Below are 16,147 nucleotides of genomic sequence, written 5' to 3'. Positions count from 1 at the left end.
CCGCTCCGCCACCACCACGGGCCCGGCAGATGCGACTGCCCGGCACAGGCACGGGGCGAGCGGGGCCGGCCGGTGCCTTCCCCCGCGGGACGGCGGCTCCGGCCGCGGCAGGGTCCCGCGGTGCCGCTCCGTGGGATCGCGATCCCGTCTTTCGGCGGAGACTCCTTCCTCCCGAGGGGCAGGGAGCGGCAGAGCCCCGCCGCCGCGCACCGGGCCGGGCATGGCGCTCACAAAGACCAGGGTGACACTGGGGGGTGTCACCCGTTCCCGCGGGGCTCGGCCTCGCCCGGCCCACGCCCCCCGAGCTCCCGCAGCCCCCCGAGCCCCGGCGGGCTCCGAGACCGCCAGCAGCTCCTCAGTGAGGTGCGGGTCTGCAGGCGCATTGTTCCCAGCACAAAGGACACCGAGATACCGCATCGCTTCCCACCACCCAGCGGGGGGGCGGGCACGGAGCCCCCACAATGCCCGGCATCCCGGTGACACTTCGGACGGCCAAAGCCACCCGCGCAGGAGCCGGGAGCTGCCCAGGCTGGGCGCCCGCCTGCAGGTGGAGGAGCCGGCGGCGGGGCCGTGGGGGTGCGGCAGAGACCGGCCCGGCGGGGTCTCACTGCCCCGGGGCGGGGGTCGGACCGAGCGGGCACCCACCAACCCCCGCCTCGCACCGCAGCTGCCGCGCCCGCCCCGCCTTTCGGCAGCGGTCCCGGGCGCACCGAGCTCCGCGCGGCCCGGGAGGCGCAGCCCGCCTCGCGGGAAGCACCGATGCCCGCACTCACCTCACGGCCACCTTCACGCAGCTGTCCGGGGCCGCCATGGCCCCGCACGGCACCGCGGCCGCCGCTGCCCCGGAGCATCCGCGGGGCGGGAGGGGCGGGGCCGCCAGCGGGGCGGGGCCGGCCCAGGTGCGGGGCGGGGCCGCGCCGGGACACGCCCCCAGGGCTGGAGCGCGAGCACGCGGCGGAGGGCGCGGGATCCCGCTCGCTGCCCGGACAGGGACACAGGGACACAGGGACACACGGGCACAGGGATACAGGGACACAGGGATAGAAGGACACACGGACACAGGGATACAGGGACACACGGACACAGATACAGGGATACAGGGACACAGGGACACACGGACACAGGGGCAGAGGGACACACGGACATAGGGACACACGGATACAGGGACACAGGGATACAGGGACACACGGACACACGCACACAGGGACACACGGATTCAGGGACACAGGGACACACGCACACAGGGACACACGGACACAGGGACACACGGGCAAAGGGACACACGGACACAGGGATACAGGGACACAGGGACGCACGAACACAAGGACACACGGACACAGGGATACAGGGACACAGGGATACAAGGACACACGGACACGGATACAGGGACACAGGGACACACGGACACAGAGATACAGGGACACAGGGATACACGGGTACAGGGACACACGGATTCAGGGACACAGGGACACACGCACACAGGGACACGCGGACACAGGGACAGGGACACAGGGACAAGGATACACGGACACAGGGATACACGGACACATGAACAGGGACACACTGACACGGACACACAGACAGGGACACACAGACACAGAGATACACGGACACACAGACACAGGGACAGGAACACACGGACGTAGGGACACGCGGGCACAGGGACACACTGACACGCACATAGGGACACATGAACAGGGACACACGGACAAGGACAGGGATACGGGCACACACACACGGGCACGGACACACGGACAGGGGACACACGGACACAGCTCGCACTCCCACCCATTCACCCACACTCGTCAGCCCCTGCTGCCCTCTGCCGGGTCAGCGGCCCCGCTGCCGCCTGTGCTGCTCCGGGGTGTACCGGGATGTACCGGCATGTACTGGCATGTACCGGCATGTACCGGGGTGTACCGGGATGTACTGGCATGTACTGGCATGTACCGGGATGTACCGGCGTGTACCGGGGTGTACCGGCATGTACCGGGGTGTACCGGGATGTACTGGCATGTACTGGCATGTACCGGGATGTACCGGCGTGTACCGGGGTGTACCGGCATGTACCGGGGTGTACCGGGATGTACCAGCATGTACCGGGATGTACCGGCATGTACCGCCATGTACCGCCATGTACCAGGATGTACCGGGGTGTACCGGGATGCACCAGGATGTACCAGGGCTGTGCCAGCGCTGCTGCGGGCTGCACCGAGGGCTGCTCCGGACCGCCCCGCGTGTTTCCACATCGCTCCAACACCTCCTTGGCTCCACTGGATCCTGTCCCCTCTGGTGTTGGGGAGTGACACCGTGGAGCAGCAGGATATAGAGCAGGGCAGGGCTGAGCTCAGTGCTCCTGACAGAGCCACCGGGACTGGGACCTGGCAAGCCTTTGGGCTGTCCAAGGCTGTGGAGAGTCTATCCCAAGAGGACGTGGCATGCCAGGGTGGTGTCAGTGCCAGCAGAGCTCCCCAGCGTGCACAGTCCGTACTGCGGGGTGGGGTCTGCACAGCGATCCGGGCACCCACGCAGCACAGGGCACTGCCCACAGGGCCACTGGCTCCATCCTCGGAGCTGGTCTGGGGAGACTGGTGAGGGAAACATCCAGAAGCCATCAGAGAGCAGGGCTGGAGACAGACAAGCACTGGGGAGCTGAAGGAGTCCCTGTTCTGGCTTTCCCGAGTTGCAATCCCCTTGCTGGGGCTGATGGCAGCCAGCCACAGCCAGGCCCCGGCTCTGCAGAGGAAAGCATCTTCCAGCAGGGGTGGGACCTGCACGGGACTCCCAGCTCTGCAGGATGGTGTCAACCTCAGGGCAAATAGCAATGGAGCACGAGGGCAAACTGAGGCACTCCGAGGTTTCTTTGGAGTAGTCCAGGCTGCATCCTGGGAGAGAGATAGGCAGGACACGCGAGCACTGGTGGCTAGCAGCTGGTGGCTGATGGCTAGTGAGGCAGTGCTGTGCCCAGCACAGAGCCCAGCACCTGCCCTCTGCTCTGCCATCTGGGTACCTTCACCCCATCCCCATGTTTGCCCCTCCCAAGGTGCCAGGACCATGGGCCATGTGTGCACAGGACTCTGCAATCCTGCTCCTCAGCTCTGCTGGCACAGGTAAGTCCCAGGACAACGTGTGCTGGTACAAAATCATGGGAGTGAGCAGGACATGGCCTGTCTGGCTTCCTGCAAGGATGTGAGGAGCTGGTATTCCTCTCTTTGTCCCATGTTTGCAAGGTGCACAATGCAGTTCCCAGCCTGAGCTGCTGGTTTTCCTGAGACTGGACTATTCCCCACTGAAGCTGCAGGCAGAGAGGGGCAATGACTGTGTCCTGTTTCTCTCTTTCTACTCCCACCCACATGCCAGCTGTACCACAAATCACATCTGTCCCCCAGCTCAGCTAGGATCAGCTTAAGAAAGACACACCACACACATACCTCAGACAGAGCAAACCATCCCCTGTGCAGCCCCAGGCACCAGCAGAGGTGCAGAGCCCCCAGCACTGTGCTATTGTCCCCACCATGGTGTCACCCTTTATGTTCAGAGTCTCCAGTGACCAGCCAGGTGTCTTGGCAAGTGATACATGCAGTCCTGCATCTCCCTAAACCCACCAGGAGACCAGTCACGCCATGGTGTCCTTGGCATCCCCTGGCAGAGCAGCTGCCAGAGCCGCACTGCCAACCCCCGAGCACCTCCATCAGTGTGTGCGTGAGGGTGTGGGTGTCACGGGGGGTAGCTCCTGCCCCAGGACACAGGAGCAAGAGGAAGGGATGCAGCAGTGTCCCCCACACCGTCCATCTCTGCTGGCTGCATGCCGTGGGGGAAGCTGTGCTGCCACGGGCAGGCACCAGACTGGCTCTGGTGCTCAGGCTGCAGCTGGAGCTCAGGCAGTTCCCTTGCCTGAGTCAATAAAAGCCGTGCTGGGAAGCAGGCTGCCTCATTGATCTGCTCCTCCCCTGAGACCCATCCACTGTCTGCATTTTAATACACATTAGGTGATCAAGAGCCCCCAGTTCCCAGTTAGGCTGGGCTGGGGGCCCTTGGGAGCCAGATCCCACTGAAGAGCTGGGCTGGGAGATGGGGCTGCCCCAGAGCCCAGCACCCCGATCCCATGGGGGGCACTGTGGGCCCCTGGGCAGCCCAGAGAGGAACAACTCGCCCAGCACCAGCACAGGCAGAGCTGGGAGCACTGCAGGAACAGCTCCACACTCTCCTGGCCCGTGCCCCACTGAGCTGTGGGATGGATGTCAAGGGCTGAAAGAGACTTTCCCAGGGACTGGGATGGGTGTCTGACCCCAAGAGCGCAGTGTGGAGATAGTGGAAGGGGCAGAAATGGCTTCACAGTGTCCAGCTCTCCTCTTGGCCAGCCCCAGGGCTGCTGCCCCATCCCAAACATGCTTTCCCACCTCTGCCCCATTCCCAGTTCCACACACAGCTGGGACAGGGAGCCAAGAAGGCCCTGCTGCCCAGCCCCTGGCACATCTCCCCACGGGACAGACTTAGCTGCAGGCAGGAGGCTGCAGGCTCCAGCAGAGACACGAGGATGCAGGGTCCAGCTGCTGGGATTTCAGGAGATCCCCAGAGCTTGGCAACCCCAAAATCACTGAACTGGAGGCTGCCACATGAATCACTGCCAGCTCTGGTCACACGTGGTGTCACATTTGCAGCCCACTCCGCTGGCTGTGCAGGCAGGGTGGCAGAGGAAGGACGGGAGGGGCACCCAGAGTCACACAGCAGGAACACTTTAATGACCTGTCCAGCTCTTGCAGACCCCGCTGGAACAGCATTGTCCTGTTCTGCACCAGCATCCCAGAGACCTGTCCCAAAAGTAATACCACAGCTGGCCAGAGTAGCTCAGGACCCCAGGCAGAAGCAGGAACAGCGTGGCTCTGCTCCTGCATCCCTGAGACAGAACCCTGGGCACTGCAGTGGGCAGCTCAGGGGCGAGTGGCAGTCATGGTCTTTTGGGAGGGAGCTGCACCGAGCCCTGGGGATCTGCCTGGTGCCACAGCTGAGGTGTCCAGAGGGGCAGAGCCAGTTTTTGTGCCCTGCAGTGTTTCTCTTCCCTTTAGCAGCTCCACAGCTGCTTTCTCTACTTCATCCACTTCCAGCTGGCTGCTGGCTGCCATCTCATCCCTGGTCACTGCTAGGAACGACGAGTCCTGGGCCAGAGCCCTGAGGCCTCCGGAGATCAGAGCCTGTGCAGAGGGTGAGAGCACAGCCTGGGTGCTCAGCCTGGGGACTGCCCTGGCTGAAGGCACCCACCCTCCCTCTTCTCCCCCCTTCTGTCCTCTGTGCTGGCACATGCCTGCAGCTTGACCTTGTGGCTAAGCTGTGCCCCCCAATCTCCCATCATGGCACAAGCATGGTGTCCCTGGAATTTCCTGCCATCCCTGCTGTTCCCTCGGCCAAGCTGTGCCCTTGCCTTACCTCCTGAATGAGGAAGGTGATGGCTGGGGTGGAGGATGTTCCTGGCTCACCAGTTTCCCTCTGCTGGAACCTGGAGCTGGATGCAGTTCCTGTCACAGTGCCATCCTCTGTGGGCAGCTGGGTGAGAGTAGCACAGAGCTGCAACATGAGCCCAGGGGACTGCAGCACTGCCCAGGGGAGATCTCTCCCATGTTAGTGTGGGGGCTGCAGGTTCTGTCCCCTGTCCCTGCCCAGTGCCTGGACAGGCAATGCCATCCTGCTGGAGCTCCTGGGTCCAGGCACCCCCAAAATGGGACCAGCAGGGCCATGTGAACAGAGAGCAGGGAACCAGCCCTGGCCCCTGCCCTGGCATGTGCCAGGCAAAGGGCAGCAAAGGGAGCATGGGGGAAATCTGATGCACCCCTTCTGCCTGCCCTGGCTCTGGAGGCAGGTGGGCAGCCAGAGAAATGTGCTTCCAGCTGTCCCAGCTTCGAGGAGCTCCTCATGGAGCTGTTACAGCAGCAGGGTGGGAACCCAACTCCATCTCCAGGCTGATCCAAGAGAAAAGCTCCAGCAAGGCTGGATTCACACAATGGGCCTGGAGAGGGGATCCTTCCCAGCACAGCAGTGCCAGGATGGCAGGGAGGATTCCCAGGATGGGAGGGAGGCTCACCTGTGTGCCCATTACACGTCCCCTCTGGCATTTTTACCTGCTGGGGAAGGAGTGGCCCTGGTGATGAGAGACCCCCAGAGGTGGCCCCTCGCCTCCTGCTCAGCCTCTCCATGGGTATGGGGCGGTTGTGCTCTGTGGGAGGGAAGGGTGGGGACATCACAGAATTCACAGAATCACAGAATGACCAGGTTGGAAAAGACCTCAAAGATCATCGAGTCCAGCCCAGCCCCAACACCTCAACTGAACCCTGGCACCCAGTGCCACATCCAGGCTTTGTTAAACACACCCAGGGATGGTGACTGCACCACCTCCCCGGGCAGCCATTCCAGAACTTTATCATCCTTTCTGTGGAAAAACTTTTTCCTAATATTCAACCTAAATTTCACTTGATGTAGCTTGAGACTGTGACCTCTGGTTCTGTCAGTGCTGCCTGGAGAAAGAGACCAACCCCACCTGAGCACAGCCAACTTTCAGGAGCTGTAGAGAGTGATAAGGTCACCCAAGTCTCCTTTTCTCCAGGCTGAGCACTCCCAGCTCCCTCAGTTGCTCTTCACAGGGTTTGTGTTCCCAGCCCCTCACGAGCCCTGTTGCCCTCTACCCTCCTCTGGCATCTCAACATCCATCAAGGTACAACAAGAGCAAGGACACCACTGCCACACAGAGATGAGACTAGGCTTGCTAGACTGGGGAAAGCAGGATTTAGGAGTTCAGCAGCACCCAAAGTCCTTGTTTAAGGAAATGAACAGAAAGAGACCAACCCCACCTGAGCACAGCCAACTTTCAGGAGCTGTAGAGAGTGATAAGGTCACCCAAGTCTCCTTTTCTCCAGGCTGAGCACTCCCAGCTCCCTCAGTTGCTCTTCACAGGGTTTGTGTTCCCAGCCCCTCTCCAGCCTTGTTGCCCTCTACCCTCCTCTGGCATCTCAACATCCATCAAGGTACAAGGGTACAAGAGCAAGGACACCACTGCCAGACAGAGATGAGACTGGGCTAGACTGGGGAAAACAGGATTTAGGAGTTCAGCAGCACCTAAAGTCTTTGTTTAAGGAAATGAACATGGTCTTGTGGCTCTGCTGCGCTGGGATGGCCAGTGCTCCCCAAGCTGAGGCACTGTCTCCATGTTTCATCACCTCAAAGGGTGGAAGGAAGGAGAAGGGTCTCCTGGAGCTCTTCAGAGAGATCCTGCTGTGCTCAGTGCTCTCAGCAAACCTCCAACTTACTGGGGCCTGCACCTCCTCCTTCCACCCACCACCATCAGCCCCTTCCCCCTGCCCTGGCCCCTGGGCTGGTCCCAGTGCCCCAGAAGAAGAACAAAGCCCAGACTCACCCCACGCCGGGCGCCTGCATGCTGCTGGCACCGTCTTCCTCAGCACCTCATCCTCATAGTGCACCCTGGCAAGGGCAGGCAGGGGGGTCAGCCTGGCTGGGGACACACACTGAGCCCAGCTCCCCCTGGGGTGCAGCCCTCCCCACCTTCCCCCGCCTGGGGGGACAGACCCGTAGGGACAACTGGGATGGATGAACAGGGTGGAGACCCCAGGACTAAGTACATCTCTTACATTGGTAATTTTTGTCCCTTCTACCTGTGCCAGACACGTGCTGGTGGCCCCAACCTGGGCCTTGGCCCTCAGAGATTGGCAGGAGAGGGGCAGGGGAGATTCCTGCAACCCCTGGAGCCCTGCAGCCCACCTCTATGCTCATGGCACTGAGACGAAGGATGGTGGGATGGGAGCCCTGGCTAGGCCAGTGTGCAGCCAGCTGCCAGGACAGCCCCAGGGCAGGCAGTGGCAGGGCCAGCACTGCCCTCCTCACCTGCACACCGAGGCTGAGCGCCCTTACCCCTCCAGCCAGCTGCTGCTGTTGGCGTTGTTGATGTTGGTGTTGCCTTCCTGGGGGAAGTCATCAAGGAACACAGGAGAGTCGAGGTCCTCACTGCCCACCTCGGTGAACTGCAGGGGCCTCTGGCTGGCCACCTGGGGCTGCAGCGGGCTGCTGGGCTCCATGAAGCTGTCCACCTGGCCAAACAAGCCACCTGTTCTCTGCAATCAACAGGGAGGGCATCAGGGGAAGCCTGGAGCTCCAGGATGCTCTGGGGCGATTCCCACATCAAAGCAATGATTGCTCTGCCCAGGCCTTGCAGACTACATGGCCCCAAAAGCTTCACTTCCCAGGTGGGGAAACTGAGGCACTGAGGGTTGATGGCCATGCAGCAGCGTCTCAGGTTGGAAATGGGGGTGTGTATTCTATTTCCCATCTGTCAGAGCTGGGCAGTTCTCTGCTGTTCATGGGGCAGTTTTCTTTATCTCTCCCACAGCCAACCCTCCCTCCAGCAGATCTCTGCTGTTCATGACCACTGAGTGTCCCTGCATGGCTGATCAAATTCCAGCATCCCATGGGGAGATGCTCCGCCCAGGGCAGGAGCCCAGCATTCCTACCTGGATACAATCTGAGCCTGGAACACCCCACTGCATTCCCAGAGAAGCAGCTTTCTCCTGCCCTGCATTCCCAGAGGGAGAGCAGGCCCATCTCCAGCAGCCCTGGAGCTTCAGAGGAAAACTCCAGCCTTGTGCAGGATCCCTGCTCCAGCAGAAGCACAGCTGGCACTGCAGGAGGGCTGAGCCCCCATGGGATGGGACTGTGCCACCACCCTGACCCACAGGGGGTCAGCTCCTAAACTGACTCTGGCAGTGGTTTGTTTTGTACTATTGCATTTGTGTATTTAGTTTTCCTAGTAAAAAACTGTTATTCCTACTCCCATATTTTTACCTGAGAGCCGCTTGATTTCAAAATTATGATAATTCAGAGGGAGGGAGTTTACATTTTCCATTTCAGGGGTGGCTCCTGCCTTCCTTAGCAGACAGCTGGCTGTTCAAACCAAGACAAGCAGCACTGGGATAAGCCAGCCCAAGACAAATCCTGTCACCTCTGTGGGACAGTCTGAGGTGGCAGCACCTGGGGACACAAGAAGGAACTCTGCAACCCCACAGCTGCCCAGGCTGTCTCTGAGACTCACAGGGAGTGGGAAGTGAATCAGTTCCTGTGACACCAGAGCTGTCCCACCTGAGCCTGGCAGAAAGTGTGAGTGGGAACCTCCAAACCAGCAGGAAACTATCCAGCACAGCCCTGCCAGGCACATGGGCTGGCTCATTTCACAGAGGGGAAACTGAGGCAGAGAGCAGCTTGCCCAAGATGACACAACCAGGATGTCCCAATGCTCACAGAAAGGACACAAGTGCTGCTCATCCTTGTGGCCCACACCCTGCAGACTGTCCCCCAGAGCTGGCAGCCAAGCTGACCCACCACCAGCACTGAAATCAGGGCTGCTGGGACAGCAAGCTGTGCTGTGCCCTGAGGCTGAACTCACCCTGTATATCCCCTCCTCCAGGGCAGCCTCCACCATGGCTCTTTCCAGCTCCTCCTCTGCAGTCAAGTCCCCAGAAATGGCCCGATGGATTTCGGGAGCAGCTTCTTCCTCAATGCTCCTCAGCCCAGCCTGGAGGGGACAGGAAGGCAGGGCTGGGGTGACCCCAGCACCCTCACCTTGGTCTTTGGAGAGGAAAGCATGGTGAGCACCCCCGCCAGGTGTCCTGCCAAGGACAGGCCATGGGTCACAGCCTGCAGCTGGCTCTGCTGGGTGACACTGCTCCTGAGCTGCTGTCCCACAGCTGTCCCACAGTCTCTGGGCTCATGCTGTCCCCCAAAAGGCAATACCCTGATGGAGGGCTGGGCTGGTGACAGCCAAGGGCAGGCTGGGCCTCTGTCCCTGATCTGGGACCTGGCTCTTTTCCTTGCTTTGCACCCTTGGGGCCTGCTGATTTATCTCCCCAGGTGATTCCCTCCCTACAAAGTCAGGAGAGCCTAGGGACATCCCAGCCTTCTGGCCAGGCACAGGAACCCTCTGCCAGCACCCCCTGGGCCTGCTGTGCAGGGGTCCCACTCAAAGTCAGCCACGTTGACCCCCCTCCCCCTGGTGCTCTGTAAGGCTGAGAGAACACCAGGCACATGGAGCTGCCCACATTGCTAGGGGGACAGGAGGGACAAGGCCCTGGGATTGGAGCAGTGCAGGTGGGTAAGGGCTTGGATGAGCAGCATTTGGCACAGACAATGGTCTGGGGTGGGAGTTTGCAGGTGTTAAAATTCCTTGGTGAGGCTCCAGATCCTGCCAAGCCCTCTCCACACTGCAGTGAGTGCAGCAGAGAGTCAAAACCCTCCTCTGCTTTCTGAGTCACCTGCAGCCTGCACACCAAGGTCACACTGGGATCCCCCCAGTGCTGGGGACTCATGGCCAGCTCAGTGCTGGCTTGCCTGGCACACCTCACCCGCAGAGGCCCGAGGCACAGGGTCCCTGCAGCTCTCTGAGTGCCCCTGGACTCCCCCAGGCTGGGGGAAGCTCTTCCCTTCCCTGCCTGCCTCCAGGGAGAATCTCCCCTCCACCCACACACCAACCTGGATCTCCACAGGGTTCTTCTTGGGCCGGTACCCATAATACTCCTCCTGGCGCTTCATGAACTTTCTGAAATGCTCTTGGATCAGGAAAGTAGCATAGAACTTGCCCACCGTCACCTCATCATCTGCAGGGAGCAAACCAACACGATGGTTCTGCCTGTCACAAGCCTGGCTGGAGCAGTGGGGCCCTGAGCAGGAGCTGCTCTGTCCCTCTGGAAGGGACACTGGGGACATACCTCCAATAGGTGGGATCACCTGGTCCAGAAGCTTCATACTCGTTCGTTTCCAGATTTTTTTGATAATGGCTCTGAGCTCCTCATTGGCCTGTTCAAAATTACCTGTGAGGAAAGCCAGCAGGACAGAGCAGTTCATTCCCAGGGATGGGAGCAGGAGTGAAGACAGCTTGTGAACACCTGGCCAGGCTCCTGCAGGGTGTGACAGCTCCTCTCTGTCTCCCCACCCAACAAAGGTCAGCTTAGTAAGAGAGAAGCTTTGATTTTAGCCAGAGCACTTCACAGATTTTGACTCCCACAGGGTTTCCCATTCCTGAAATCCCAGTTTACCTCCAAGATCTCCTGTGCTCCTCCCAGGCTGCCAAGCTCCAGCCCCAGCCAGAGGGAAGCACCATGGCACACTGCTGGAAGAACTGGTCCCAGGAGCCCACCACTGCCTGGCCTTAGCTCCTGCCAGCCCAGAGCTTCTCACAGCACAGGCACACAATCAAGAGTTGCAGTAAGGTAAAAATCACAAAGAAAGGCTTCATAAAATCAAGCCTGCTCTCCTAAAATCAATGTCTGGCCTTGTCAGGCTAGCCCTTTGCAAGTTCCCGTGTGAAAGCAATCCTGGTGTGAGCAGTTCATTAACGTAACAATCTATTCCTGGGTAAAAAACCAACCAGCACCTGTATAAACTGGTTTTACACCATTAGATAGTTTTCATTTTTCTATCTCTCACAAACAACTTTTCCTGCATGAACACCCCGGGGGTTTGAGTGACCAATGACTACAGGGTAACAACTTATTACTAACCAATAAAAGTAATTGGCAAGAAAGCTACTGACCAATGGGAGTCCCAGAGAAATTCTGTAAAACTGTATAAAAACCAGGTATGTGAATAAAGAATGGGCTTTCTTCCACCATGAAGAAAATGGAGTCTTGCCTGATTTATTCCCATAACAAGCTGGGGGGACACCTTCCCACAGCAAAGCTCAGCAAACTCTGCTGCTGGCAAGGAAGGGGTGAAGGAAAGCAGCTCCTCCCCAGCACAGCTAAATGCAGGGGCCTGGGAGTGCCCTGCAGTGAGGGCTCTGGGCAGAGCCAGCCCATCAGTGCCACACTTTGAAGCAGGAGGGAGCACAGGAATGTCCTGATCTTCAGGAGCTGAACCACCTCAGCTCTGTGCAGGGCAGCAGCACCTCTCCTAAGCTAAAGTCAAAGGATGGGAGCTGGAGCAGCCCCACTCCTAAGCTGTTTGGGGTGGCACTGGTTCACTGCTCAGGGCTGCAATGGGCCATCAGCTGGTAACATCCTCCAGGCTCGGGCTGAGCATCCCATGCAGGCACCCAGGGGCTCTGGCCCTGGGATGGGGAACAGCAGCAGGGCTGGGGGTTTGTCCACAGGGTCTGAGCCCACAGACAAGTGCCTGAGCTCCCTGGCCACTGGGGGAATGGTGTGTAGCCCACACCCAGTCACAGAAAGTGGGCTTCTCTAAGTGAAGGAACTGCACTACACCTGTTCCTATGCAACAGAGGACAGTTGTAATATTATAGTATTGATAATTGTAAAAACAAGCTGTGGACAGATGCAGTAACCACAATTTGTCCTCCCATCTGCTTTAAACTAGAGGTTTTTTCCTGAATCTCAACATCTTCACTGCCAATACTCAGCTGCTGGAAGAATGAAGCACTCCTTTTAGCTCTCTTTTAGCCTAACATCATTAGATTTCCATTAAAAGTGCCACGTGGCTGGTTTTCAAGCACAGTGGAAAATTTTCATCATGCTCTCTCACTCTGTCCTTCTTTCCAAACCTAATGTGCACTTTCTCCTGTTTGAGGCAACACTGCAATGTTGACACTGAATGTCTTCTATTTGAATTTAATGAATGGTTATTATTCAGTTGGTCCCAGACAACAACAAAACTCAATCTATGTGCAGGTCAAATTCACAAGGCAGGTTCCCTGTCAGGCTGCAGAGGCAGCCAGGATCACTGCTTACCTTCTGTCTTGATCTTGAGGGCTGTCCTCACCAGAGCAAAGAGGGTGGCGTTGAAGGTGACGGTGCCGTCGCTGTTCAGGGGCATGTTCATGCACACCAGGCGCTGCACAGCAAACCAAATGTGAGCCAGGGCAGAGCAGCCTGGCAGCCCCAGGCTCACTGCCTGGCCTGCCCAGGGGGCTGGGGTGTTCACATTTTCTGAGCAGAGAGAGACATAATTCTCTCTCCCAGGATTCTTCCTGGGGAAGGCAGTGAGAAGCTCAGAGAAGAAGGGAAAACAATCCTTATCTCCATTTGCTGCTCCTGTTGTTTGGCACATGTGGAATGTGTTATGGAGATTGTTCACCAAAGTGGTTTGGTTATTGGACACCTGCTGGTGAAGGTTGGTTTGTTTCCTTAGCCAGTTGGGTTGAAGTTGTGTCCTGACTGTCTCAGACAGTCATGGGTTTTTCTTTAGTATTCTTTAGTATAGTTATAATATAGTATTAGTGTAATATAGAATAGCTTAATAAAGCAATTGTTCAGCCTTCTGATTCATGGAGTCAGAGCACATTATTCCCTGGCTGGGGGATCACCTGTTTCTACTATAAGGGTCTGCTCAGGGCATGGAACCCTCCCAGCCCCACCTGCCCTGCCCAGCTTTGGCACTGTGGCACTGGTTCACTCCTCAGGGCTGCAATGGGCCATCAGCTGGTAACATCCTCCAGGCTCGGGCTGAGCATCCCATGCAGGCACCCAGGGGCTCTGGCCCTGGGATGGGGAACAGCAGCAGGGCTGGGGGTTTGTCCACAAGGGTGGGGCTGAGCCCACAGACAGGTGCCTGAGCTCCCTGGCCCATCACCCCTGGTACCACAACTGAACCAGAGCTAGTGATGGCTAGAGCTGGGGAAATAACCTACAGGGGCATGAGTGCCATGGGAGAAAATCATGGAATCACAGAATTGTTTAGTCAGAAAAGATCTGTGACATCATCAGGTCTTACTGTTCCCCCAGGACTGCCAAAACCACCAGAAAAAACATGGACACAAGCACCACACCCACACAGCTTTTAAATCCCTCCCGGGTGGAAACAGCTGGACAGCTTGGGGGCCCAAGCAATCTTCTGGTGAGAAAAATTTCCCCAATATCCATCCTAAACCTCTCACGGGGCAACTTGAGATTTTCCTCTTGGACTGTTACTTGAGAGGAGAGACCCACTCCCACCTGGCCTCAGCCTCCTGTCAGGGAATTGTAGAGAGCAAGAAGGTTCCCTGAGCCCCCACTTCCTCAGACTGAACTCCCCCAGTTGGTTTCAGAGAGATGGGAGTCATTTTGCATTGTAAGCCCCACTCCAAAACATGTCCCAACTGCTGTGAGGAGTCTGGGGATCAAATCTGGTGTGTTTGCCCAAAACCCAGGAGGCATTACACCAGTGCCTGGGCTCCTGCCCATGCATGTTACACATGAGCCTCACACAGGCTCACACAGATTTGTTCAGAATGAGCTAAGCCAGGAAAAGTGCATTTCTGCTAAAAAAGTTGGGGTTTCCTTCTCCCTAAGCACCATCAGCTCTTGGAAACAAGTTCTACAGCCCAGCTGCCATGGCCACACGCTCAGGCCCTGCACTGCCCTCCTGCAGCAGCTGCAGCATGGCCTGGGAGTGCCTTGCAGTGAGGGCTCTGGGCACAGCCAGCCCCTCAGTGCCCTTTGAAGCAGGAGGTGAGCACAGCTAAGTCCTGATCTTCAGGAGCTGAACCACCTCAGCTCTGTCTCTCCTTGCCCCCCAAATCACCCCCTCATTAAAAAGGAGAGGTCAGAGCTGGCTGGACTGTCACTCTCAGCCTGCCAGGAGGACACAGTGACAGCTTGGGGAAGGTGTCCTGATGCGCTGCTCTTTGAGCCAGGTCTCGTGGGCTCTCAGAGAAACCCATCACACCCGAGATAGCTCAGCTACCCAGAATGGCATAAAATTAGCAGGTTGGCTTCTGAGGTAGTGTTGGAAACAGAAAAAGGTTAATAAAAGGCAAAATAATAAAGCCTTAAGAGAGAAAAACCGAGCCGGGGCAAGAGGTCCTTGCTCCTGCTAAAACACTCCACAAAAGCAATTATTTCCTTTGTTCTCTTCCTTTTCTAGTGAATTACCTAGGCCAGACCTCTTGGCCTCTGTCCAATGGGCAGCCCCCATTCTGAGGTGAAGTCCCAAAGGTCGTATGAGGTACTTTGTACTTAATTTGGGAGAGAAACTCCTGGGCTTTTTGCCTTTTTAAGCAAAGAATAATTTGGTCACTCTGTCAACAGGGGGCACATCCCTACACCGTCCCTGCGATCCCACACCTCGGCACCCCCTTGGCTCTTACCTTACAAGCTACACGGTGTGGGCAGAACTTGCCAAAGCCCAGGGGAGGGTTGATACGCCTCAGCAGAGTCACCACATCCAAGTGTTTGATTCTCCCCCTGCAGAGGAAATGCCAGCTCAGCAGTGAGGCAGCAGCCCTGCCTGGCAGTGCCTTGGGGAGCTGCTCTGGGGCTGATCCCTGGGATCTGCCCCGTGCTTCTCTTCCCTCTGCTCCTCCTGGGGAAAGCAGCTGCTCCCTGAGGCCTGGGGAGCAGGTGAAGGTGTGCAGTGGCATGGCAAGAGTTGGCAGCCTCAGCACAGCTGGATGAAGAGGGAACTGAAAGTCTTATGTTCCCAAATCTCCTGATGGCTTTTATCAGACCTAGATCAACTCTAGCATCTCTTACCTCTGAGATGCTGGAACCTGGTCGTAGGCAGTGGCACAGCTCACCCTGCCTGCCTGCATGTGTCCCCCCCCATGGAACACCCCCTCCATGCTGCCCACCCCCCCACCCTCACTCACTTGGCCTCGGGGTCGTACTCGGCCCAGATCCGCTTGAACTCATCCAGGTGATGGGGCCCCAGGATGGACCAGTCCCGTGTCAGGTAGTCAAAGTTGTCCATGATGACAGCCACGAAGAGGTTAATGATCTGAGGGCAGAGGAAGGCATGGGAAGGGCCCAGCCAGGGGAGAGAGACCAGGACTATGAAAACAAGCAGATGTGTTCTGGGATCTCCTGCAGTCAGAGGATGCTGAGTGAGGGTCTTCCCATGCAGAGAGGAGCCTCCTGCCCAAGCAGGTCATGTGAAAGGACGAGCACATCAGCATCTCATCCCTCTCCACCCCTGCTGAGGCCAACACAAATACATCTGGAAGGCAGCACACAGAGGCTGTGGGAAGACACTAAAAGGGATCCTGGGTCCCCCAGGAGTGCAGTGCAGTTTACAGCAGGGCTGGGCAGGTGGGCTGGGGGTGATGTCCCCAGCAGGAGGTTCAGGGGCTCCCCCCATGAGTCACAGCTACCAACACCGTGGCTGCCCAGGCAGGACAGGGGTGCTGAAGGGGCCCTGTGGGAGCCAGCACACTGTGGGAAATGGG

At 58.1% G+C, this 16,147-nt stretch overlaps 1 protein-coding gene across 2 annotated transcripts in view; it reads right to left on the bottom strand.

Moving 5' to 3' along the window:
• Positions 1-4,720: 4,720 nt before the first annotated feature.
• Positions 4,721-16,147, bottom strand: part of CACNA1S (calcium voltage-gated channel subunit alpha1 S) — a 53,796-nt gene continuing 42,369 nt past the window's right edge. Inside the window, exons 34-44 of one of the 2 annotated variants that reach the window (XM_041422515.1) lie at positions 15,572-15,699; positions 15,071-15,167; positions 12,735-12,837; positions 10,758-10,859; positions 10,522-10,646; positions 9,440-9,568; positions 7,915-8,114; positions 7,403-7,467; positions 6,114-6,208; positions 5,425-5,562; positions 4,721-5,192 (exon numbers count right to left, since the gene is read on the bottom strand). In XM_041422515.1, the coding sequence (XP_041278449.1) occupies positions 4,932-5,192; positions 5,425-5,562; positions 6,114-6,208; positions 7,403-7,467; positions 7,915-8,114; positions 9,440-9,568; positions 10,522-10,646; positions 10,758-10,859; positions 12,735-12,837; positions 15,071-15,167; positions 15,572-15,699 (1,443 nt within the window). In that variant the 3' untranslated portion in view covers positions 4,721-4,931. The remainder of the gene's footprint in view (positions 5,193-5,424; positions 5,563-6,113; positions 6,209-7,402; positions 7,468-7,914; positions 8,115-9,439; positions 9,569-10,521; positions 10,647-10,757; positions 10,860-12,734; positions 12,838-15,070; positions 15,168-15,571; positions 15,700-16,147) is intronic. The other variant, XM_041422516.1, reaches the window with a different exon arrangement.

Source organism: Onychostruthus taczanowskii, unplaced genomic scaffold (assembly GCF_017590055.1).
Source record: "Onychostruthus taczanowskii isolate IOZ18803 unplaced genomic scaffold, ASM1759005v1 scaffold74, whole genome shotgun sequence".
In the NCBI taxonomy this organism is placed as follows: domain Eukaryota; kingdom Metazoa; phylum Chordata; class Aves; order Passeriformes; family Passeridae; genus Onychostruthus; species Onychostruthus taczanowskii.
This window is presented reverse-complemented; position numbering and strand designations above follow the sequence as displayed.